At 29.7% G+C, this 26,040-nt stretch overlaps 4 protein-coding genes across 5 annotated transcripts; 2 read left to right on the top strand and 2 right to left on the bottom strand.

Annotated features, from left to right (window-relative positions):
- Positions 1 to 795: 795 nt before the first annotated feature.
- LOC132950037 (probable isocitrate dehydrogenase [NAD] subunit alpha, mitochondrial) lies at positions 796 to 3,589 on the top strand. The gene is made up of 6 exons (XM_061021229.1): positions 796 to 1,059; positions 1,184 to 1,309; positions 1,684 to 1,856; positions 1,955 to 2,218; positions 2,295 to 2,544; positions 2,624 to 3,589. Exons 1-6 carry the CDS (start codon positions 1,033 to 1,035, stop codon positions 2,858 to 2,860), a joined length of 1,077 nt encoding a protein of 358 aa, XP_060877212.1. The 5' UTR covers positions 796 to 1,032; the 3' UTR covers positions 2,861 to 3,589.
- Positions 3,590 to 4,311: 722 nt separating this feature from the next.
- Positions 4,312 to 16,215, bottom strand: LOC132950036 (uncharacterized). Of its 2 annotated transcripts, none has more exons than XM_061021228.1 (15): positions 15,684 to 16,215; positions 14,627 to 14,766; positions 14,458 to 14,568; positions 13,452 to 13,549; positions 12,626 to 12,747; positions 12,083 to 12,242; positions 11,955 to 12,024; positions 11,649 to 11,832; positions 11,349 to 11,577; positions 11,118 to 11,263; positions 10,776 to 11,028; positions 7,012 to 7,235; positions 6,705 to 6,931; positions 5,180 to 5,405; positions 4,312 to 5,069 (listed from the first exon to the last, which is right to left on the bottom strand). In XM_061021228.1, the coding sequence occupies exons 1-15, from the start codon at positions 15,907 to 15,909 to the stop codon at positions 4,879 to 4,881; spliced, it is 2,607 nt and encodes an 868-aa protein (XP_060877211.1). In that variant the 5' UTR covers positions 15,910 to 16,215; the 3' UTR covers positions 4,312 to 4,878. The 2 variants fall into 2 exon arrangements, with proteins under 2 accessions (XP_060877211.1, XP_060877210.1); XM_061021227.1 differs by having other exon boundaries at positions 15,666 to 16,214.
- Positions 16,216 to 17,580: 1,365 nt separating this feature from the next.
- Positions 17,581 to 19,319, bottom strand: LOC132950526 (uncharacterized). The gene is made up of 2 exons (XM_061022026.1): positions 19,126 to 19,319; positions 17,581 to 19,027 (listed from the first exon to the last, which is right to left on the bottom strand). Exons 1-2 carry the CDS (start codon positions 19,174 to 19,176, stop codon positions 17,714 to 17,716), a joined length of 1,365 nt encoding a protein of 454 aa, XP_060878009.1. The 5' UTR covers positions 19,177 to 19,319; the 3' UTR covers positions 17,581 to 17,713.
- A 178-nt stretch (positions 19,320 to 19,497) lies between these two features.
- On the top strand, positions 19,498 to 24,323 carry LOC132950310 (H/ACA ribonucleoprotein complex subunit 1-like). The gene is made up of 4 exons (XM_061021712.1): positions 19,498 to 19,853; positions 20,133 to 20,245; positions 21,922 to 22,137; positions 22,212 to 24,323. The coding sequence occupies exons 1-4, from the start codon at positions 19,778 to 19,780 to the stop codon at positions 22,485 to 22,487; spliced, it is 681 nt and encodes a 226-aa protein (XP_060877695.1). The 5' UTR covers positions 19,498 to 19,777; the 3' UTR covers positions 22,488 to 24,323.
- Positions 24,324 to 26,040: the final 1,717 nt, after the last annotated feature.

The following is a 26,040-nucleotide window of genomic DNA, read 5'->3' as shown; positions in this document are numbered from 1 at the left end:
ATTAACTAACAACTATACTCTACACACCTATTATCAGACGACCCACGTCTGATAAACCGCGATTATGAAATTTAATCGAAGTAAACGTCGGCGTGACGGCAACGAAGCCATAAAATATCGGAATGATCTTTATTGATCGTTTGAACAATTTAATTCTGAATTCATACCTATTTAGTCTTCACTCTTCATGGCTTCATCGTTCCGAGGTACTAGGTTACTAGGAGAGTAGGTAGGTATTTAGGTACTTTCCTATAAATTACAATATTTCAATATTCCTATGTTATTCTATACCTCGCCGACATGCAGAACCACCGAGGGCAGTACCCAATGGCTAACAAGGAAATCAGAATATGTTCCCATGGGCATGGACATATTATTATATTATACTGTTGCGGCGTTGCGCATAACGAGTATTACTAGAATATCAGTGGCGTGACTTGGAATGTCTTAGGTGGATAGATATTTTTTTACACACAAAATAGGTACAACAAACATAAAATAAATACGAAATTCGCGAGTACAGTGGTGAGCGGTAGCTGAGAATATAGGCACCTACTATTTTATCAAAAAATGTTATCTAATTTGTGGTGACTCCATCTGTATTCTCTATAAAATTTAAATTTCACCGGAAATCGGAATCGTAATCGTTATCAGCTGCTGCCGTCGCATATTCGCATATTCGCATCGGGTGGCCGCCCTCTCCCCCCGACGACCACGGCACCGTCGTGTTCGTCGTCGTCATGGAACAAAAAGACGACGAACACACCGCCCGTCCGACACGGTCCGAGTGCCCGACCGTCGTAATAGTTCTATCGAATCGTGATCCGTACCTACGGTCACCGAACCGCCGCTCTCCTGTTCAGTAAAACATCTGTTCCTTTAACCTCTCACCCATTTTCGTTTTAAAAATACGATCGAGTGATCAGCCCTCTCTTGCGGCCAGGCCAGTTGAGGAGAAAATTTCTCTCCCGACCATTTATCCCTTCGAGAGAGTTCTTTTTCGACCTCATCTCCCGCCGACGACCGTTCGCCATGGCTCACAGGATATTTCACAAGATCGTAAGTATCCGGTTCGTGGCGATTAACGGATCGTTTGTCGATACCGTTCGCCCCCGCAGTGGTAAATGGAGTACCTATACATTTTCACTGTTAACGCGGAATTTCGTTGTTGGTTTGTTGACAGAACAACGTTACCCAGTACCTAGCTCGTTCCTACGGCGTAGACGCACGGAAAGTGACTTTGATCCCCGGCGATGGAATCGGTCCTGAAATATCGGCCGCTGTTCAGAAGATTTTCGAAGCCGCCAAAGTAAGTGATTGTTTCTCGCTCGAAGTAAGAGATCTGCGAATCTGATCACTCTTGGCCACGTATTAGTGAGACTACATGCCACAGGTCAAACACATTACATGAGTTTTTCTGTTATTTTTTCAACGCTTTTTACTAGAGTCCAGTGGATTTGTTGAACGCGGCCAAGTGGAATTTAATTCATTGTCTGTATTTGTACGGTATTGTTAATCGGGTTGGCGGTAGCCGACAATAGAGACTAAATGTTTGCTTTAAAGATACCTACTAGACTTGTAATCCAAAATAAATCTGTCCATTGTAACCGTTTTTAATTCCTTAGGTTGAAACCTATTGATTGCAGTTATAATTAAAACAAAATATTTCTTCTTCTTTTTTAGACTCCAATTGAATGGGACGTAGTTGATGTTACTCCTGTAAAAGCACCAGATGGTACAATGAAAATACCATCTAAAGCTATTGAATCGGTGAATACCAATAAAATTGGATTAAAAGGACCTCTTATGACACCAGTTGGAAAAGGTCATCGCTCATTGAACTTGGCGCTTAGAAAGTAAATTTATTTTTATTTACTAATTTAAAAAAATAATTACATAAAAATGTGTATTGGTGTTTATCTGAGATTACAACTTGTGCTCATTATTTTTCTAGAGAATTTAATTTATACGCCAATGTTAGGCCCTGTCGCTCACTTGAGGGTTATCCTACATTGTACGAGAATGTTGATGTGGTAACAATTCGTGAAAATACTGAAGGTGAATATTCAGGCATCGAACACGAAATTGTTGAAGGAGTTGTACAATCCATCAAATTGATCACAGAAGAAGCTTCAACCAGGGTAGCTGAATTTGCTTTTAAATATGCTGTTGAAAATAAACGATCCAAGGTCACTGCTGTACATAAGGCTAACATAATGTATGATGAACTAATAATCTTTTTAAATTGTGTATTATGTTCTTATTAATGTGTTTGAAAATGTGAAATGTTATAGGAGAATGTCTGATGGTTTGTTCTTGAGGTGCTGCCGTATGGCATCTTCAAAGTACCCACAAATCAAATTTGAAGAAAAATACTTAGACACCGTATGTTTGACTATGGTACAAGATCCAAGTCATTATGATGTTTTGGTAATGCCTAATTTGTATGGTGATATATTGTCAGATATGTGCGCCGGTTTGGTCGGTGGTTTAGGTCTGACACCCAGTGGAAACATTGGCAGCAACGGTGCTCTGTTTGAATCTGTAAGTAATGTTTGATTTATTTGTTTATTACTTTAAGTTAATGAAGTCATTAGTTTTTAAACAAACTGAATTTGTTTAGGTTCATGGAACCGCTCCAGATATAGCCGGCAAAGACTTGGCCAATCCTACCGCCCTTCTGTTATCAGCTGTAATGATGTTGCGTCACATGGAACTTAACAGCCAAGCTGACATTATTCAAAAAGCTTGTTTTGAAACAATCAAAGAAGGCAAATACAGAACTGGAGACTTGGGCGGAAAAGCAAAGTGCTCTGAATTTACAGATGAAATTTGCCGTAAAGTTCAAGAGTCCTCTTAACTTCTTGTTAAGTAATAATGTTGGTCCATCAATTTTAATTATTGTATTTGTGTATATTTATTTTGTGAAAAAACTAGGCCACACAGATTAGCAATAACCCTCTCGAGTTTTTCGTGTTTGTTCCTTTCTATTTAAATATAAAAATAATATTTAATCCAGTTATTGTATAATTTAACTAGGATTTTTATGAAAATGATGTTTTTTACTAGTACTGAGTCATTATTTCTGTGATAAATATTTAGAAGGAAAACCATTCGTAAAGTTTTTAACAGTCATTTCCCATTAATTCATTTATCACATAATTAGTTCGTTGATTTTCTATATAATCATCATATTTTATAATTTTCAAGATCAAAAATATCTATCACCCATGACTTGATGTACTATTAACAATAAATCATTTGCTTTACAATTTCATTATTGTTGTTATTATTATTTATTTATTTATTTATTATTGATATACAAATTATTGTCTTAAAAATTGTTGCGATATTCGACATATTTTATGTACTTAATGATAGTGCTGTTAATCATTAAATAAAATACACTTTTCAAACAATTGACAAAATATATATGCTCAGCAAATATTGCAATAATTATAAATGTGCATAATGAATAAGTCTTTGTTCTTTGTTAATGAGAGTATGAAAGTATTAGATACATGTGCCTAGTCACTAGACGGTATTATTAAATATTTTAATAAAATAAAATTTTGTTATTTTACTGAAATCAACTGTGGCTCATTTTGATTATTATATCCTCACACCAATATTATTAGTTATTACAATTGTCAATTAGCATTAAAATTATACAAATATGAAATATTTATCTATACTATCACAAGCCAAATCAAAAGAGAATTAAAAATAAGTGCTCTCACTGATATGATTCCAAATATCAATCCACTATTCTGTGGATTATGTCATAGACAAACAAATACCAGTTAAGTGGCCTGCTCGTATGTCTATGTTAAGGGGCTGTATTATTTAGGCGATACGTAATTTCACTGACACCATCCTCGGCATTTGCGTTAGTCGTCAATGATGATTAGTGTGAATGCGATTAGTATTGGGCTATCTATGCACGTGCTCTTTGCGTACCAGCAACCAAAAATAAGTGATGTTTTGCTCAAAACCCGCTTAATAGGAAAAACTCACGTAATGTAAAGTGGTCTTATTTGATAAATGTTACTATAGGATATAGTTGATTTTTAATTTCTTTGCTTAAAACAAACATAATAACAATAACAATAGCTTGTGAAAACTAGTCATATTCTAAATCGTTCAGAAATAGAATTTTAAAAATCAAATACACCCTATTAGTGTTTCAACAAAAAAAAAAAAAATTATTGAAATCGGAACACTCTACGAGGTTTATTTCCTAGCTTGGAAGTAGCATTTATTCAGAGGTTGAAAATAAACTACAAAAAGATTTTCATCCAAAAATGTAAGTGGTATTTTCAGGTACATTTATTTCTATAACCAGTTAAAATTACTTGCTAAACGTACCATATTACATACAATGACAAAAGTAAAAATGTTTGGAAAAAAATATATATATAAATCGTAGTCATAGTGTAAATGTTGCTAATGCGTTGAGACTCAATATTACAATATTTAAATCATAATTTACCACAAACATTCAGCATTTTTACATGTTTCACTTTCAAATAAATACATATGATAGTTATGATTTAATAAGAGTAAAAAAAAAAAAAAATCTAGTAACAACGAACAGCACATGAATAATTAATAATTATAACATGCCAAGTTATCGGGACGTTTAATATTGTGTGCAGACATCCGATTAATAATATTATGCTACACATGTAACATTAAAGAAATCATAATACATTAATAATATATAGTGCAAAAACATATTTTGAAATTAAATATTGATGTTATTTTTTTCAACATACCAAAAAATAAATATAGTGTTTGGAAATAATTTATAAACATTCAGATAATCTTAAAACATAAAATCTTATCGTCAATTATTGTTAATTGTTAGATTTAAGTTTATTCGCATTCATCGCTTATTGCGATATAACTCTCGTGGCCATCAATAGGACGAGGAGATTCGCATAGTAAACTTTGAACTATCCATAAAGTAGATAACTTGGGAATTTTTTCATTCATGATTGAGCTTGGACATTGGTCGTCGGTCACAATGACTGTCATGTGGCGTATTAATGGCAGACTTACAGCTCCTAGAAAATAAACACATTGAATAAAGTATGACCATTCGATAATATTATTAATATTCATAATTAAAATTGTGTAAAAAACAAATCACTAAGTAAAAAACCTTTTAACGCACCTTTTTTTGTTATAGTGTACACTATGGCACCAGAAAATTTTAACAAACTGGAAAAAAAACTATTCTTGGATTCATCTGATAAAGCTACATAAACAACATAGTCAGAAAATATGTTCGAGTGTATAGTTTCAGGTGAACGGAAGATAATTTCTTTCTTTTCCACGGACCAACCGTTTGGTATAGGTTTAATATCATTCTTTATTAAGAACTCGGGGAATGACAATTTCTGAAATCGAAGAAAGTACATAATCTTAATTCCTAAATATAATTACATATTAATGTGTATAAAAGATTGAAAAAGTTTACAATATGTAAATACTTGTACACAATAAAAATTGATTAAAGAATAAGCTTTAGAAATTAATAATTATTATACAGTTTGTTTACTGTTTATTTGAAATTTGTTTATAATTGTTAGTTTATTAACTTGATGTTTTATATTCACAAATATTTAATTTATCATAACACAGTGCTATTTAATTTAATATGTTTTTGTTTTTATTTTTTAACAATAACTTCTATTGTCAAATAATTTAGAACTAATTAGTATTGAATTAATAACCTTTTTTAGTAGTATTGTTGACATTTTTCAAGTATATAGGAAAAAAGGATGATAGGTTAGATGCCATCAGGCGTGAACTGGTAAAAAAGGGCATGAGATGCTACACAATTTTAAGGGAAAATAACAAACATTTTTGTGGCAAATTTAAAACATATAAATATTTATAAAATATTTATTTTATTAAGTTTTTAAAAAATATAAAATATTTGTTAAAAACGTAATTAAGTACCAAATTACAACAAACTCAATCAAAATTGTACAGAATTAGATTACTAATAATCGTAAGTTGGTAACAAACAATCTACTGTTCATTAGGTGTCTAGTCTTTAAATATATAATATATATTAGGCAAATATTTTTTTAGGGCAAGGGATGCCGTAGCATCCCAGCCAGTCTGCGCCTGCATGCCATTAAGGTCCAGAGCATAACTAAAAAAAATAAACCACTAAATAACTATGTATACAAATGTAAGTGGCCTTTATACCAGAAAGAACAATGAAGCTGTAAAGATGCCTATAATATTTATTGATTACACACAGACAGGTTATGGGGCAATTCCACAGTTGTCTAAATATTTCATCAAAGAATTCATACTTACATTAAAAAATTTAAATCGTACATTGCGAAATATGTGTTACCACCCTTATTGTTCTAAACCATATGAAAAATATATGTGCAGCAATCCCTTTAATCAATAATAATGGGTACACTAAAATACTAACTAAAAATTGTATACATAATGTCAATTTTTCAAATAACTTCTTGGTGCACAAAATTGACGAAAAAAACAAAATAAGTGAAAATTATAATTAGTGAATTATATTGCATTTTATGACTAATCTCAATATTAATGAATGGACCAAGGTTATGTTTTCCTTCAATTATACAATATGTATAAAGTATAAACACAAAATTGAATAGCTAAGTTGGCTTATTGTTAAAAAAAAGTCTGTCATAACTTACTTGAGAAATGGCATGTTCAATACATCTATGATGGTAAGCTGGTATACCAAGACTCAAACCCAATAAAAAATTACAAGTTTGTGAAGGAGTATCGGTAATAATGTATGAACTCTTGTAACAGGACTTTGGTAATACATTCAAATACCTATGACACGCACCACCATGTTTATATATTAGGGATTCTAGATACTTTTTATGGATTTTATCTGGTTTAAAATAACGTGAATCTGAAAATAAAATTAAGTATATAGTAATATAATTAAATATACATTATAAAACTAATGTATTATTTTAATTGTATACATACGTTGGTTGATTTCACTATCAGTGCCATCACTGTCATTGGTCATTGGTATCCGTTTATATTTAGAATAAGAGACAATAAAATGTAAATTCTCAAATAGTTTTATGGATTTAGCGGAGGGAGACACAACTGCACTGCTAATTTTGTCAGGAGATGAATGCTCGCTATCAATGTCTGAGTTTTTTAATTGAGCTAAGTTAACATTGGTTAAATCTTCTCTAACGTGACTAAAATGATAAAATTTAATAAACAAATATTTAGTTATATTAAAAAAAAATCAAGGAATATAATTTTGAAAATAATTTTTGTTTGCTTTTAAATAATAATAAAATACCACACAATTAACCCTAAAACTATTCTATACAACTTTAATTCTATAGTTGGGTGTAAGATAAAACATTCTTATAGTAACATTGTACACTGTTTTTGTTAACATTCTTAAATAATGAAACAATAATTATAAGTAATAACTATACTATTTTAACCGATTTCAATTTTTTATTCTTAATAAAGTCAGAGGCGGACTGGGAATAAAATTGGCCTTGGAGAAATAGAACATTTGGCTAATAATAAAATATTTTTAAGTTATCGGCCCAAATTTTCGCCAGGCCCAGGCGGGGATCGCCCACCCGTCACCCTAGCCAGTCCATCCCAGCTTCGTTAATATACAATGAAACAGACACCTTCAATTAGTAAATGCTTTTTGGGTAACAAACTACAAACTTTTTAACAAACTGAATCTTTCGAATAGCAGAAGAAATTTTCGAGACTAAACAGAAATTCGCTAGACTGAACCGGTGTGAAAAATAATGCACCGGGATGTTTGGACCATATCATTGACATGGTTCATTATCCCGGTGCGGGATAATGTGGGATAATTTTAAACCTGTTTAGTCTAGCGAATTTCTATTAAGAGTTTATAGAGGTTTCACTGTAAATATTATCATTGATTATAAATACTATAGATTATTCACTAGCCCGTATTTACGCGATTCGAAATATTGACAAAAAATGGATGTGGTTGTTATGGAAGGCTGTTGTCACCCATTAGTTTAGTATTTATAATCAATGATATTGTGTATAGTTTTAATTTTTATTAGTTTGACCTTAAGAAAAATTATTAAGAGGATGCTACCCATGCAATTTGTTGTCTCAGTCTTACACACGCACGATATACCAATTTTTTTTTCACTAGTTGAAATAGTGTGTTTTCAGTTTTTATATTAGAGTGAAATGACCTATTATCAAACTTTTAGCCTGCAGGGCATGAAACCGCTTATGAAAAATTCGGTTACCGGTTTTAGGGGTTTTTAGAATTAGTGGTAATTGATTACCGGTTACCAAAATGATCCCTAAAAATGTGATTACCGGTTTGGGAGCGGTTTTAATTCTTCAAGATAACCGGTAACCACTTCGGAATTCGGAAACGGTTTTTTTCGAAAAATTTTAGTTTTACTTCAATTTACACAAAACAAATATCCACTTTAAAAAACGATTTAGGGACAAGCTAAATTAAAAAATAAATATGCTTCTAAACATTTGGTTTTTTTAGATTTTGAGTGGAACAATGAATGTATTGATTTTACAATGTGTTTTTTTTTTTATTTTTGTGTCTGTGTAGACGATAAGTAGTCGAAATAATGATTGGATTTTCAACTTCAGTATCTTGTTCGATGGGAAAGTGAATATCGTTGGTGCATTGAGGAGGTCAAAATTTAAAATTTAAAGAAAAAAAGCGTCGGGAAAAACAACATGAAAATTAAGGAAAAAAGGGAATTTTTACGCAAAATCGGTTTTTCACAAAATTGATTTTCGTTTTTGGTGTAACTCTAAAAAAAAATGAACGTATACAAATGACATTTTCACTGGTCATTTATATTAGCATTTTCTATACACGATAAAATTTCAAAATATATTGATTTGTTTTGAACTAATTAGGAACATTTTCAGTTTCCAATTTTATTAGTCTTTTTTTCTAAGAATGTCAATGAAACTTTATTTGTTGGGTAAAAAAGTTTAAAATGTAATACAATGCACCTACTATATTGTTACAATGACATTTGAAAAATATTAAAAATCCTTGGCCACAGTTTTTTTTTATAAGCATTTAAAGTTCAAAAATTGACAAAATATGGAAAAATTACAAAAATTACCAAATTATTTTGAGTTAAGAATTCATAAAAATTTTTCTTTTTAAATCTAAGATTTTAAAATGTAATACAAGATTCCTTATAAGATTATCTACTTTCATCAAAAAAAAAAATGTCTATAAGAAAGTCAAATTAAATTTTTACGAGCGTTTGAAGTTCATATTTTCACAATATTGGATATTCACTCGATTTCTCATGTAGCGGTTTTGTTATGTTATTGTTATTCAAAAACGAATAACTGTAGATACATGAAAATTTTACTGAATGTTTATATTTTCATTTGCTATACACCATAAAATTTTAAAAATATTTTGACTTTTTTCGAGCTGCTTATGGACATTGTCAGTTTTCAATTTTTTTTGTTTTTTTTCCTATGAATATCAATAACATTTTAAGAAAATTTAATGCCAGGCTCCTGATATATTTTTACAATAGCAGTTGAAAAATATTAAAATTACATAGGCACAATTTTTTTTTATAAGGATTTAAAGTTCGAATCTTGACAAAATGTATCAAATTTAAAATTAAACAATTATTTTGTAGTTAAAAATTTAAAACAAGGTTCAACGTAAATAGGTTATATATAAATTACTTTATTCACAATAATATTATCAAATATATATATATATAATAGGCTGACTGACCGTTTTCGCTTAGAATCGTTTTTCTTAGACAATGATATTATATCATTGAATTCAAATTTAACACCATCCATTACTGTGACCCACTTGTAACCCACATTTTTGTTTTTTTCATTTGTTTATAAAAATTGATTGAATAGTGCTATTAAAAAAAAAGCACAGATATATCAGTTCTTCTATAGGAGCTGTGAGAATTTAGTAGTTCTACAACAAATATGGTGCGAGAAAAGTTGTTCCGCGCAAAACAGTTTTTGCTATGTTCTACATTTGTAAGACGGAGACAACACATGCGAGTGTGACATCCTCTTATTTTTCGTCATTGCGGCTACAGACATTATACCATCTTTAATTGTACTTATTATTACATTACATTTATTATCTTGTAAATAACATTATTAATCAAAAAAATAGAATAGAATTTCCAAAAAAAAAAAAATATAAAAATATAAAAATCCAATATAACATTATTTTTCTTTTGATACTTCCGTTTTTTTAAAAAAAAAGGTTACCGCTACATGTTACCCCTTAATTGAACTTGGTGGTTACTGGTAATTGTTAACCGCTTCTCAAAATGTAAACTTACAAACCGGGAAGCGGTTACCAGACCCAAAATTGGTCATGGTAACCAGTTTCAAGCCCTGCTTAAAGGTTGGCATTTATTCGATTTTTTAATTTGTGATATTCACATACCCATATTTTGATTGAAAATAAAAATATCGAAAAATTCCCCGACGCTTAAGCACAGATAATGTCCTTACCTAAAAGTTTGATAATAGGTCAATTCACTTAATATAAAAACTAACAACATATCATTGAAACTAGAGAAACGGAAATTTGCTAAATCGTACGTTTTTAAGACGAAGACAATAAACGTATGGGTAGCGTCCTCTTAACAAGCAATGTTGATCACCTTATTTATAATTTTGGGGATGTATGTATATGTTAACATAATCAGAAAAAACATCAAATATCTTACTCAAAGTCTGAATCTGAAGAAGCAGCTTGGAAGATACCTTCATCATAATCATCTCCTGCAGTAATTCCTGTGCTAGTACTAGGAATGTACCTGGGATCAGGTACTTCAGGAAATAAACATTTTCGTTTTTTTTTATTGGTTTCTGGAGCATTTTGTTTAGTTTTTTTACGTTTACTGGATTCATTTTTTGTAGTTTTACATTTTGTACTAGTTGATCGGGATAAGCGAAGTCTTTTTCCTTCAGACACATTAGCTAATATCATAAATCAATCAATTATTTTAAATTAGATGATGATTATGAACTAATAATAAATAATTTTAAATATTAATGCAATTACATACACATGCTAAGTCTATGATAATTTTTTAATACAATTTTGTCTTGCAAGTTTTTTGCTTTATCCATATCCAACACTAGTTTTTCAAAAGGAACAACCACCTCCTCTGAATTCAAATCCACTGTATATGTTTTTTCGCCATTGGGTACTCTGGAAACAATAATGTTTTATGTAAACTTATATATCACAATTAACTATAGACATTATAAAGTTGAATAAGCTATGATATACATACTCATTAATAGTAACAATTTCACCAACTCTATATTCTTGGGAAACAGTATCAAATATAGCGACAAGAGTTCCAATTTTTAGAGCTGTACTATGAACAAGACAATCAGAATTCAATAGTTTTATATAGTAGTCGGATAAAAATTCTACTTTAAATTTCGGGGCTACTATATCAATGATAATAGCTGGGTAAAACATTTTATCCGCCGTCCAATATGCAAATATTTTATCACCTGTAAAATAAATATTAATAAATAATTAACTATCAATTGTTTATATTTTATAATGATTATATTTCACAAACCAGTTTTGAATGTAATAGGATCATTTGATGGAATGTCATCATTTGTTGGAATTTCATTATTTGTTGGATTTTTTTCATTGGTTGGATATTCAACAGAATCGATTGGCATATCATAACATTTAGGTTCCTCTATTTTAATATTATTTTTCTCATTGAAAACATTTTCAGAATTTTGTTTTGTTTTCTAAAAAAAAAAACCAAAAAAACTACAATGTTTAGAGTGTTTTATGTTGTAAACTATAATAATTAATTAAATATAATTATGAATTGTAATATTATATAGATAATATATTAAATAAGACATACTTTTGAAATTTTTTTTGAACTTTTATCATTTATCTGTTTTGGTCTTTTTTTTTGTCTCGATTTTCCCGCACTATAAGATAAAAAAAATATTTAAGTACCAAGATTTGAACAGACTATAATTTTTTTACCGAGTTTTAGTTTCTGGTTCACTTTTGATGTCATTATTGTCCATATTACTAGCCATACAATTTTCTGTTACCCGTGGATATACATGGTCACACTTGTGACAAGCTAAATTTTCTGGATAAGTGTATACATTTTTTGATAGTAAAATATTGTTATGTTTAGCTGAAATATATAATATAACAAAACAGTTATGAATAAGACTAATAACAATGTATCAAATAACAAACCTTTACTAAGTAAAATTAATTTTTTTTTACTTTAATAATGTATAAAATAAGTATTAAAAAAAACAGTATTAATATATACGTAATTGTACCTAAGTGACCCATATTTTATAAAATGTGTATTTATTATTAATCTATTACTTTTTATTATGTGAATATTGGAAGATTTAATTCAATAATAGGTACATAATAATTAGATTAATCACACATTTTAAAACAATGTGACAAAGTTTAAACATTTTTAAAAATCAAATTGTCATTATTTATATTTATCAAGTAAGAGAATTAGCAGTTTATAATCTTGATATCAGTCAAACTTACATTTTGATGGCTGTAAAAGTATTCCAGTTGATGAACCACTAAATGATGATGTTGAAGATGACATAAATGAATCTCGTGGAGCTTTTGGTACCAAAAATGGTTCTTCAATTAAATGACCACAACTAAAAAATAAATAATTAACTGTTTAGCATTAAGTTTCAGAAATAAAGTGGGTTAACTATAAGTTAAATAAATGTTACATTAATTATTATTTGAATATTGAGTTCTTACATATTTTCAAAAATAAATAACAGATCTTATTTTTGTTCATAATGTAATGTTAACCAAAACTGGGCATTAACGAGTTAAAAATTAAAAGTTAAGTTAAAAAAATAATTAATTTTAACTTTGTAACTTAACAATTACTTTTGGATTTTCATTAAGTTAAATATTAACTTACATTTCATTACATTTCACTATTTCAGTCTATTTCGTTTTCATGTCAAAAAATATTTACTGTGAACTGTTCAAAGTTAAAATATTTATATTTTTCCAATCTAACTTATATGGAAATACTGTATAAAGTATAAACACTATAGTCTATAATTTAGTTTTGGATTAGAAAAAAATTAAGTATTCTAGAATTGTATAAACATATTAACTTTTTTTTAACTGAATAAGAAGTTAACAAAAAGTGTGTGTTAACTTTAAAACATAACTGAGTTAAACTATAGTTAAATTAACTTTTAACTTTTTGTTATTGGTGCATATGAACTGAGTTAAAAAAAAATCATTAACTTGCCAAGCCTTGAATTGTTAACTGTATGACTCAAATACATTACTAAAATTGATTAATGCACATTTATAAATATTTATTAATAGTTACGTTGAGTTTGACGAGCTAGAATGATCAGCAGCATAACCATTAAGAGAGGATACATCAGACTTTATATCAACTTTTATGTTTGAATCAATTTTTGATATCTAAAACACAAATGTATAAGTAATTTTAGTCACATACCTATACATATATATTATATGAAGTTAAATATCTAGATAAATTAATTTTAAAATACAGGTATAGTTAATATTTATTATATACAAAACATAACCCATCATTTTGAATATAAAAATGGCGGGAAAATGAAATTAAAAACCAACACAAACTTAATAGATACTTAAAATATTACGATTGGGCGCCATAATGCAACAATTTTAGAACAATTATTATAGAATTACTTATGAGTTATGACATTTACTTGATCATAGCTGGCTGGGTATGCTCATCAGACATAACATTTATATGATGAAAATTAATTTTGATTTATTTCAACATTTTAGAAATGCTTTTGGTATTAATACTTAAAAACAATTTACCTTTTACAGTAAATAATGTATGTTATTATTAATTACAGTACAGTAAAAAATTAGAGCTGCAATGGTTCATGCTCCAAATGGCTATTATTTTCCAAAACAGTGCAAAACAATGGCCACTTGGAGCATGAAAATTACGGCTCTAATTTGTAAATTGCTGGCTGTACTAACTGTAGTGTATACGAATATGCGTATATTAATTGAAGTTATTTTAGAAAGGTATGTTAAATGAACCATAAATGTAATTTATGTACTTCTGGTGTATATATAGCAATAGCTGTGTGTATAACCTAACCTCTGCTTATACTCATATAGTATAGGTAAGACAGTATAAAATACAGACTACACATTGTAATGCATTGTCCATACAGATCATGTATGTGTTCTCAGCTAACACTATCCCTTGATATCTTATAATTACAGGGTACGTACACATTGAACATGTTTCAAAATTATTTTAAATATAAAAATTAACAAGAGAAGTAATTAAAGTAGAGGCAAAAAATTGTATAACATACCGCAAGCAGTTTAGAACTATTTGGTGTTGTCCTACTTATAGCTGCAATACAAAATATGTAATCATATTCAGGATATAAATTGTCAACAGATTTTTCCTTATCTTCTGTAAGCTAAAAAAATAACAACAAATTTTAATCTTAACACAAAAAAAAATATATTAATAAGTACTAGTTGGATTTCTCTATCAGAATCAATTGCAGTGCCTTCAGATGTTGAACCGTGGACTTCTTTGAGAGGGCCGTGTAAAACAATTTCAGAACTTGTTTGAAACAATGTAGGAGGAGTAATGATATGAGAATCCCATGACCCTAAACACATAAAAATTGAAAAAAATTAAACAAATTTCACACACTAGTTGGATAAAGTAAGTAATGTTAGTGTGCTAGATGTTTACAGTAAGAACCTACCTAGTACCTAACATAAAACGATTAGGAACCACTAGAAAATGTGTTATAAAACTGAAAATTAACTAAGTTGATACCTTTAATTCCCTTCATTTGTTCAGAACTTAAGGCAGTATTGAACATAATATGTATATTAAACCCAGTTACATATCACTATACTCGTGCCTGTGAGAGAGCGCTTCTCGTTTGTGTATCCAAATGATGGTGGGTAACGATGAACGATTGTTTAAAATTGACAGTCAATACAACAAAATGACATCTCTAAAACATTTAAGGGGAATTGCCCACAATCTTAAATTTTAACTTATATCTTGATAGGGTTTTATTTTTATTCATTTTATTTTTTTAAAAATGATTGCATTAGTTACTCTATTTCCCGCAATCATAAATCTTAACTTGTACATTCAAATTATAAATTTAATTAATTATTAAATTGTATTACATTAGTAATAATTAATAATTTTTGTAATTATTACATTTGCCTGCAATCGTAAATTTAAAATTGGTACTAACTGATATTATAATGTTGGATTAATTATTATTGTCCATGGATTATTTGCTATTTTTGTTGCAATCATTATTGTATACACATAAAAATGACTGTATTCTACAGTCAATTTTATATACCCATTATAATTTATTTTGTATTTGTAATGATACAACTTTTGTTAACATTAATGATATTAAAATATTTTCAACTTTAAGGGCGATATTTCCATTAGAGATATTTTGATCTGAAACCGTTAAAATGACAGTAGAAGGTATTTACTTACTATACCTAGTTCTAATAAAATAATAATTACTTTCACTGACGTCTGTACCGGCAGTTTGGGCAGTGAGATACTGAGAGCTGGTGACTATCTTGTCTTTGGCGGGCTGCTGTATATCAGAATGATTGATGTTATTAAATTCACTGACCGAGTTGACTGACAACTGTTCGCAGTTCAATACTATTCCATTGTTTGTTAGACACAGTGTCTCGTCGTCTGTTGGTTCAGTCTTGGCCGGCAACGAATGCTCGGTTTTGAGTTCGATTTTGTCATCCATGTCCACACGGTAATTGCCCACCGTTTATCTTATTCACGACAAAACTGGACTTGTCGCGAACCAGACGTCTAAGGTCGAATGGATTATTGGTTTGCGTTAACCGCGAAAATTGTGAAGTCAAATTTTCCTAGATTTTTGACCAAGAGTAGAACTAATGAATATGAACCAAACATACAGCACGCTCGCGCGTTCATAAATATATACATTTACATTATACAATCACCATTCACAACCACACACATATCGCCGCGAAATAATCATGATGGCCGATGCCCGATTTATTTGGATTTTGGATAACCGATACGAATATAATGTGATCCTGATAATGGACTTGTTAAGACTTGAATAATTTTTAGGTAGTTGGTAGTCATTGTTCTGTGCAGAATTATTATAACTATATGATTATACTCATTTCTGTCATGTTTACAGCCTGAGATTTAGCTTATAGCATCTATACTCTTTTTCAAATGAGAACGCACCGGGTCGCGCATCGTTATCAGAGGCGGAACCACAAGCCCCTCCCACAAAATTAGTAATTAATTTCTGATTAGTCGCCAATGATCGGCTACTTTCGACGCCGCCGGGCATACAGAATGTTCAATTATTATTATAATTATTATCTACCGCATCATACTGTTGCACGCCACAGAATATTATTATTTTTATACTCAAATACGTAAACACTTACGGATTATTATTATTCATTATTTATTGATGTATTTCTTATAGTATACATATTGTCGATATTATGGCATCGTGGTAATATGGTATCTATAATAATACCTATATATTTTAATTCTTAAAACAAAATTATTAAATCGTCCATAGCAGTCGTAGCAGGCTGTGGTGCCAGTTCACCACAGGGACTTGTGGAGTCCATCGTATTTACCCATAGCAGAGTAGGGCGTTATTCGAATGAAATTTTATTTAGATGATTATTGAGATAACATTTTATTCGAATAAATAATTAATCGAATACATATTTATTCGAATAATTATCTAGATAAAATTTGGCCCAACTCTGACCTATATAGTATAATATATATTGTGTACGTCCGGCGGCGGGTCGCACGAGGTTATTGTGATGAGAATGTACGTTTTGAAATTCGAACATTCATAGCAGGTCGGCGAAGATTTCGTACACATTTTTGGCGATAATATACTTGGTGTGTTATTAATTATTATATATATATAAAGTATAGCATCGTGGGGACCATTATATTATATTATGTTATATACGTACACAATATTAACGCGTGTATATAAATGCTATACTTATATATATATTTTTTTTAGTACATCCATGTGTTAGGGTCTAAATGGGATAATTATATATACTTATATATATATATACACACACACACCTATTATACCTAATATATAATATATGATGTATATCAACTCATATATTATAATACGCATTTATATAAGTACGACACTAATCGTACCTATATAATATTGAATTTAAAGATTTTTTTGGCTCTTCATGATTGTATAATTATTAGATATGTATTTAAATTAATCAAACGGTTTATTAAATTGATTTCGATCAGATAGGTAGTTAGTTTATAATTGTATATCACTTACAACAAAAAAACATTTAAAAATTTTTTTTTTATATATATAAATGTATATAAATATATATACTTCATTATTTTATTTGATTATATTATACACAGAAACACGATGGATAGGTTTATGGATGGTATTTTAACAAGTACAGAAAACCATTTGTTTAATATTTCTTTTTTTATTACACATAAAAAAAAAATAAAAATTACAAATATAAAAAATAAAAATACATTTAGTCAGACTCAGACTCGGAAGAGGAATTACTTACATTGATGACAACAGGTTCTACTTCTGCAGACAACATTTGGTCAACGATGAAATCCATTTCGTAGAATTTTTTTTCGATTTTTTCGGTATGACTTATGAAATTTTTCCACATAACGGAATTTACCCGTTCGATACCTTCCAACAACAAGTTTTTCACATCAGGTAATTTGTAGCTGGTATTGTTTATTTTGACGTGATGTTTGACTGATGACCAAGCCAGCTCTATCGGATTTAACTCACAATGGTACGGTGGGAGTCTTAAGATGGTGCGGTTGTGTTCTTTGGCCAGTTCGTCAATTACATATTTCTCGTGCATTGGTTTAATTCTGCGTACTATTTCAAGTAGTCGAGGAATTACCATAGGCTTGTCGATAACTTCACCTTTTTCTTCCAACCATTTAATTATGTCCGCCTTTTTTGTTGATGTAGTAGGTATTTTGTCTGCCTTTACTGAATGGTATGATGCGTTATCCATAACGATGACACAGTTTTCTTTTAGTTTTGGTAATATATTTTGCATCCATTCAAAAAATGTGTCACCGTTCATCTCGTCATGATAATCATTCGTGTTTTTTTTTGACTCAAAACATAGGAGTCCACCTGGTACAAACCCGTCTTCCGACCCTATGTGTAGAATGATCAGTCGTTTGCCTTTCCCTGTTGGATTTTTCGGCCCTGTTGTGAGGTCTCGAACAAATGCATCATGGCACGATTTGACGGTTTTGTCTACCCATGTTTTGTTGGTACATTCTCCTGCATCGACCCACGTTTCGTCCAGGTAGTACATGTGTCTCCCTTCTTCCCGGTATTTCTTTATATCCTCCAAGTAATGTTGACGCCATACAACTATTTCGTCTCTTTCGACGAGAGCACTATTGTGGCTTCGTTTGGTGTATTCGAAATCCATGGTTTTTAAAAGACGATATAAATTGGTTTCTGATACATACGGTAAACTATCGTCGTCCTTAATAACTGCGTATATTTTGGCCAATGTAGGAATGGTTTTGTTGTACCAAAAAGAATGTACATGACGACGCACAGTGTTACGATGTAAATCATCGAAATCGTCTTTAAACGATTTCTTACATCGTTTTCTGTTTGGAGACATCACAGTCTTTGAGGTATTGTACTCACTAATAGTGTTTGAAATTGTTCTTTGCCCAATGCCTAGGCGTTTGGAAAGAACTATCCGACATTCCCTAATCGTGATTTTCGGATTGTTTTTCAACTCCATTTTGTACGCATTGATAATCATCACTTTTTGACTTGATGAAACAAACTGGAATAAATAAATGTATGATAATAATATTATTGTATACATTGCAAATAACATAATATACACTATTCTATAATATAATTAATCACAATAATACAAACCTTTCCCTTTGGATTTTTTTTTGTTGGTGTAACAATTATTTCGTCATCCATAATTTTGTCCAATAAGCAGGACACGATAAAAAAAATAATTTAAACGCACAAATCCAAACCAAAATTCAATATATTTACTGAGCGCGCGTAAACAAAACAGTAGATATCGTTTCACATATTGTGCGATCAATATTGGCCGTCAATGTTGTGGAAATACAACTCACTACGTATACAAGGTGGCACCACCTACGACAGCTGAAACTGTCGGGAGTGGGGAGGCCATGCGCTCGTTTCGACCGGTTTTCGTCCGCCGCCCGGTGCGTTCTCATTTGAAAAAGAGTTTACAACTTACTACCGTGGATTATAGTTATTACCATGGATTGAATCAGCTGATGTCTCTTGTGACTCTTGGTTATCATCAACACCGTGGTAACCTTAGATCATAATAATTAATAACAGGTGGTAACAGCAAGTTGTTGATAAGTAGCACGTTTGTTGTTTGTAATCGTTTCAAAATTGAAAATTTCAAATGTATCCGGCTTAAACGTCAAATATAAACAAGTGATATTTTTTTTCAAATTTCTAGTTTTATACTCAATTTTTTAATTTTTTAATTTTTTAATTCATAATTATTGATCGTGTATGTTGATTCCGAATCCCGATGTCTTACAACAATAATAGAAATAGCTTTGGTCGTGGTGGTGGTGGAGGAGGTGGTGGTTTTCGAGGAGGCCGAGGTAAATCATATAATATTGTTTTAAGTACCGATATACTATTTTATGTGAATCATGTGCAGTACAATTCCATAATTATTAACTTAATCTTGAAAATCATTACGATTACCTTCAAGATTTGTAAAATAATTTTACTTGTTTTCAGCTTAATATTTGTTTCAAATAAATATTTTTCTAAGTACCTATATCAATTAATTATTATTGATTTTTTCTTTTCATGTTAAATATTGATTATATTTAATAATAACGATAAAAATGTAAAACATTATTTTGTAATTGTAGGTGATGGTGGTGGCCGTGGAGGCGGAGGTGGTAATTTCCGTGGTGGTGGTGGAGGCCGCGGTGGCGGAAGAGGTGGTTTCAATAGGTTTGCAGAACAAGGCCCTCCAGAAGAAGTATGAATTATTTTACATTTTTATATTGTTCAATTTCATAGATTATTTTCTTTTTCTTAACATCTTTCTTTATATTAATAAATTAGTGGTAGAAATAACTATACAACTATTAAACATGGTCTAGGTTTAGGATACATTGTGTATCAAGTAAGTTACTGCTTATGAGGAAATTCTAAATATTGTGGGCTACTAATGTGTACTAGATCTGGACAGCTTTGAGAAAAACATCCTCATCAACATTTATCGGTGGTATTTAATATAATATATAAATATCTGAGGTAACCACTAACCCTAGCCATAATATAATTTGTCTACATATTTAAACTTAGCTAATTTTAGAAAATCAAATAAGTATGTAATGTCCCACCTTGTAGTTGTACATACTAGATTATTTTTACATATTATGTTATGAAAGGTAAATTATGAAAATAAAAATTGTAGAGCTTGGTCTGTGCTATTTTTTCTCCTACCTATAAAAATATATAAGTTAGAAAATATACAATCTGTATACATAATAGTATAAAGGCTAAATAAGTCTAAAAGTTGTACTAAATGTGACAGCGTGAAAGAATGGAGCATCTATTGACATTATTTTTGTACTATTGAGATAACAAACTTACCTAATAGTGGTTGCATACTAGTTGCATCTTAAAGATGACTACAAAATAAGTTTTATAATTTTATATTTTTATTGTATTTATTTTAAATCTGTTATACAGTGTAATACATTGCACTGATTGGAGTGAATTGTGTCTTTTAGTACAATTTTTCTAATTTTTAAAAGTATTTAAGAAGACATTACACCCGCATGTGTTGTCTCTGTCTTATAAATGTAAAACATAGCAAAAACTGTTTTGCGTTGGCAAGAACCACTCGGGCTGTAGTCCAAACCAAGCAACTACATTTTCACACTTTATAGAGGAGAACATTTATTGTGCAACAGTTTTTATTTTTTTGATATCAGAACTAAAAAAAAAGTTATTCAAGTTTGAAAATCTCATAAATAATGAAGTTTTAAACTTATTTAATTTGTGATATTGAAGGTGTAGCGGATGTAGCGTGCGTCCTCTTAAGTTTTGGGTTTTTTTTTGCGATTCTTTATAGAAATAATATATATTATTTTTCATGGAATTATAACAAACTATTTAGTTTGTACTTCACCTAAATATTTTGACCTGCATTTATATTTCAGTGGAGTTAACAATATTTTTATTGTTTAGTCAAAATTGATTATTCAGGTATTCTATATGGGTCTATATAGGTATTTGTATTTGATGCACTGAACTGTAAACATGGCACACGCAAAGTACTAAAAAACTTGTATCCTTATCAGATTATGATAGGATTCCGTTTTCTATGTTTTCATCATTATTTTAATTAATACCTACATATATTCATTATTAGTAAGAATTGTATTTTTGTTCATATTGTTCCAATCAAAATTATACCAAATTAATGAAAATGGAAACTTCTTATAAGAGGATTTTTTAATTGCACAACTTGTATACAACTTGTGTTCTCATATGCAGTTCAGTAATTTTATCATTGTTATTTTTTTTTCATTTTCGCTAAACATTACTGCCAAGTACAACATTAATAATTAGTAGGGATTAAAATGTATTTATTGAGTTATTTATAATGAAAAATCATAATTATCATTTCATTTGTTTCTTTAGGTAGTGCCTCTGGGTTATTTTACTCATGCTTGTCAAGATGACATTATTTGCAAGGCTGAAATGGAAGATGTTCCATACTTTAATGCCCCTATATATTTTGCTAATAAACAACAAATTGGAAAAATAGATGAAATATTTGGCACATACAGTGATTATTTTGTGTCCATAAAGTTAAACTCTGAAATTAAATCAAAATCTTTCAAAGGAGCTGACAAGGTAAAGATAATTTTATAGTTATTATTAGTTATAATTAGATACTTTTAAGTTGTTAAAATTGTTTTATATTTTAGTTATACATTGATCCAGCAAAACTGTTACCATTGAAGAAATTTTTATCTCAACCTGGTGGCCAGAGAGGTAGAGGAGGTGGTGGTGGAAGAGGACGCGGTAGAGGTGGTGGCGGCCGTGGAGGTGGTGGTTTTGGACGTGGTGGTGGTGGAGGTCGTGGAGGCGGTGGTTTTGGACGTGGTGGTGGAGGCGGTGGATTTGGACGTGGCGGAGGCGGTGGAGGACGAGGATTTGGTGGTGGACGAGGAGGGGGAGGAGGACGAGGTTTCAGGAGATGAAAAAAATGATAAAAAAAAATTGTAATTATTAAATAAATAAATATTTGTGTTTATATCATGTACTATAACTTAGACTTAAACTTTTATTAAAAAAATACAGATAAAACAAATGTTTATTATTTTATCTTTCTTAATGATAATGACATTGATAACATTTATCCAATATGAAACAAATTATTATTAATTAGTTCTGTATTAACTATTATTTCATACATGCTATTAAACTTAATAGTTATTATTTTTAGAAGTTGATATTATTTTAAGAATTTAGGCTGCGGCTACCCTTCTATAAACTGATTTAAGTGATTTTATGATTTTTGAGACTGAATATTGAACCCAATATGCAAATTTTATCTAAATCTAAACTGAACTTGAATTAAGATTTAAAAACTAATAAAACCAATGCAATTTTGACAAAAAATGTGAACTTTTTTTTAATAAAATTTGATATGCAGTATGCACATTAATGTCTTTGATTTGATTTTTAAACCAAACTATTAATCAATTGACTGATTTGATTCCAATATTTGCATTTTAAAAATTTTTTTTTGAACTGAGATAAGCCTGGTTTGAAAATCAAACAGTTTATACATCACTGAGTTTTGTGATAAATAAATATTAGTAATATTACACTTTCAAAATTAATACTCGTAACTTCGTATTTTCGTCGTAAGTTGATCCACTTTTTTTTTGCGCACGCGGATTATGGGGACTTCGTAACAATACTATTCACTGTAGTTCTACAGTTTCACGTTGAAAAACACCACGGTGTATGCGTAATAAATTGTATTGTCACAACGCTTTCACCATACTCCACATACTCAAAAAAATAAAGTTGATCAACTTATGACAAACAGAATATAGAATTAAAAGTGTTAACAAAAAATAAAATACTTAGGTAATTCATGGAAATTAAAATTACTTATTTAATAATAATAATAATTTATTAATTCTCCAACAAGCAATATTTACAAGATGTATTACTAAATAACTAAATATTATCCTTTAATACATTACCTACACGGCTACACTAACTAATCAGGTACTACTATTTTTAATTTTTGATTCCTGATATAGGATTTAACTTTTAATTTAAGTTATAAAACAATATAATTTATTAATAGACATTTTCATACTGAGATGTATTAGAATTAAGTTTTAATTTTCCAACATTGTATCTATAAACTACTGTATCCTGTATAGGTAATTTTGTAATTGGGATAATAGTATTATTAAAAAATGAACATTATACTTTATGTTTTGCTCCAACCTCCTATAACATCAAGTTGATATACCACTAACTAATACTAAGAAAATTTTTTTATAAAAAAGAAAAAGTTGTATGAAATTTAATAAAAAAAAAAATTATAAAATATTTGTATTTTTTCAAATCCTTCAAACTATTCTAGAAGCAAATTGGGATTTCAATAATTAAAAGTATATTGGGATATGATTTTACCATGTATTTCAAATGTGTGATTCATTTTATTTTCAATCAATATGTAGGTATAGAGATAGACGTATAGTGACCAGATATTTTAAAAATATCATGTGGACTTCTAAAAAATAAACTCTTAATTTGAGTATTATTATAATTATAGTAATAATAGGTACATACAAAATTACCTACGACAACATCAATTGAATTGGTACTTGAGCTAACTATCCAAATTATAAAGCTGATTAGGTACTTTAAGACGAATGTAATAATTTATTACTAATAAATAATAATATTACTATTGGGTGAAATGACAATATGCTTATTGATAAATTTTCTATCATTAAAAAATTCAACATAAGGCTTGCAATAAGTGTCAAACAATAAAAAAAATTATAAATTGGTACTTAGTAAGAGCCTACTTATGGATAGTGTCTACGATATGGTGTATAGTATGTAGACAGGGTGCGCACAATAGTCAATACCACAATGTGAAATAAAATTACTTTTCCATTATGACGAATTGACGACACTACATCTGCACAATAATCTGACGATAGCCGATAGGTATCTATAAAATCAACTCGTAATAATTATTTCTCTAATTCACCGGATGATGATATATCTGCACAAAACGACAAAGAGAAATCGTTGCGATTTAATAATAAGAGTGATACCTATGATCGTTTTTGTGTAATATTATCTATCGATATAATTAATTATAAAAATATAAAATTCGTTGTGGACGAATCATGCGTCCTGTACTGGCTGTACTCCTGTTATCGCGCCTATACGTCCTTTTGACATTTTGTAATACAATTTTCTCTGTGCGCAATAATTTTAAGATTTACGATGGAAATCGGAAATAATTTTCTGTTTATAAATGTTTGCAATTGGTTACAGAATCTTACAGATTATAATAGCGTAATAGGTACCTGGTGGCTGGTACCTAGTAGAAATAATTATTTGAAATTAGTAGGTTATTGTCATATTATCATGTTTTCAAGTAAGAATATGTTACTATCTAGTGAATTGTGAATCTCATAGGTTTCATTTTATATTTTAATTTTAAAGAGAGTTATGCTCATTACAGCTGACCCACAGTTTTAAAGATAGGTATGTTTAAGATATGTTTTAGGCTGGGTAGGTGCAACTTGATTTTTTCTAACCAATTTTCGTAACGCTTTGTTTATTGCTATAGAAACGCAAAGCAACTTTTCTGACATCTCTAAAAAGAATCTTTGAGATTTTCGTCGAATTCGATTGAGTAGTTTTTGACAATATTAGCTACACGCCTACACACAATGTGTCACACATATTTTTGGTTTTAAGATATAGTTTTTTAATTCGAAGCCAAAAGAGTGACAACTTGATGTATGTTTGTACCTGATCTGCCCAAAAGTACCTAATATACCAATGGCAACCATTTATATACAAAACAATGAGTTTCAATTTCCACCTTGAATCTCAAGATCCTGTTTGACCACCTCTTTGAAATGTGAATAAAATCCTTTCTTATTGCACATTTAAAGCATTAGAATTTAGAGGAACTATATTATTCCAAATTTCAGGTTCGTACGTTTTGTAGTTTTTTAAGGTGTAGCGATGAATGAGTGAGCGAGTGGTATTTTTATATTATATATAATATATACATAATACATGTATAGCTATAAATAACGTCTTCGCGGTCTGCAGTTTAAATAAAGTTTAATTAGATTTAAATTCGCATCTTGTATTCCTATAATACCATACCAATAATATATCTTCAGATTATAATCCGGTTTACAAAACGACTACCTATTGTCTTTTGTTCAAGCATCCAATATCGAATGTAGTATAAAATATAAATGTATAATTATTATTTGACAAGTTTTTTTTGTCATTTGACCTTCGAAATTAGCAGTCTTAACAAAAAATACTCGTTTATACGTTGAATTGCTATACCTAATAATAATATTATATAAGTATTATTTGTGCACAGGTACAACTATACATAACTATATAGTATATACAAATAACGTAGGTGCCTACAGCTACCACCTATGCAGTGTGTTCAACACTATAAAGGAAACACAAAATATTTCGAACGCATGACCCTGAATTTTATTCGGGTTT

This window comes from Metopolophium dirhodum, chromosome 8, assembly GCF_019925205.1.
Source record: "Metopolophium dirhodum isolate CAU chromosome 8, ASM1992520v1, whole genome shotgun sequence".
Lineage (NCBI taxonomy): Eukaryota > Metazoa > Arthropoda > Insecta > Hemiptera > Aphididae > Metopolophium > Metopolophium dirhodum.
Note: the sequence above shows the minus strand (reverse complement) of the source record. Positions and strands in the feature narration are given on the sequence as shown.

Bases quoted from the DNA above. Each gene is read 5' to 3' on its own strand.
- LOC132950310 (XM_061021712.1), top strand. From the start codon at position 19,778: ATGTCTTACAACAATAATAGAAATAGCTTTGGTCGTGGTGGTGGTGGA. The intron at 20,246-21,921 runs GTATGAATTATT...TTGTTTCTTTAG, and splicing joins AACAAGGCCCTCCAGAAGAA to GTAGTGCCTCTGGGTTATTT. The intron at 22,138-22,211 runs GTAAAGATAATT...TTTATATTTTAG, and splicing joins CTTTCAAAGGAGCTGACAAG to TTATACATTGATCCAGCAAA.
- LOC132950036 (XM_061021227.1), bottom strand. From the start codon at position 15,909: ATGGATGACAAAATCGAACTCAAAACCGAGCATTCGTTGCCGGCCAAG. The intron at 7,236-10,775 runs GTAAGATATTTG...TTATCATTTTAG, and splicing joins TCTTCAGATTCAGACTTTGA to TCACGTTAGAGAAGATTTAA. The intron at 6,932-7,011 runs GTATGTATACAA...TTTTATTTTCAG, and splicing joins TGATAGTGAAATCAACCAAC to ATTCACGTTATTTTAAACCA.
- LOC132950037 (XM_061021229.1), top strand. From the start codon at position 1,033: ATGGCTCACAGGATATTTCACAAGATC. The intron at 1,060-1,183 runs GTAAGTATCCGG...GTTTGTTGACAG, and splicing joins ACAGGATATTTCACAAGATC to AACAACGTTACCCAGTACCT. The intron at 2,545-2,623 runs GTAAGTAATGTT...GAATTTGTTTAG, and splicing joins ACGGTGCTCTGTTTGAATCT to GTTCATGGAACCGCTCCAGA.
- LOC132950526 (XM_061022026.1), bottom strand. From the start codon at position 19,176: ATGGATGACGAAATAATTGTTACACCAACAAAAAAAAATCCAAAGGGA. The intron at 19,028-19,125 runs GTTTGTATTATT...TATTTATTCCAG, and splicing joins AAAAAAATCCAAAGGGAAAG to TTTGTTTCATCAAGTCAAAA.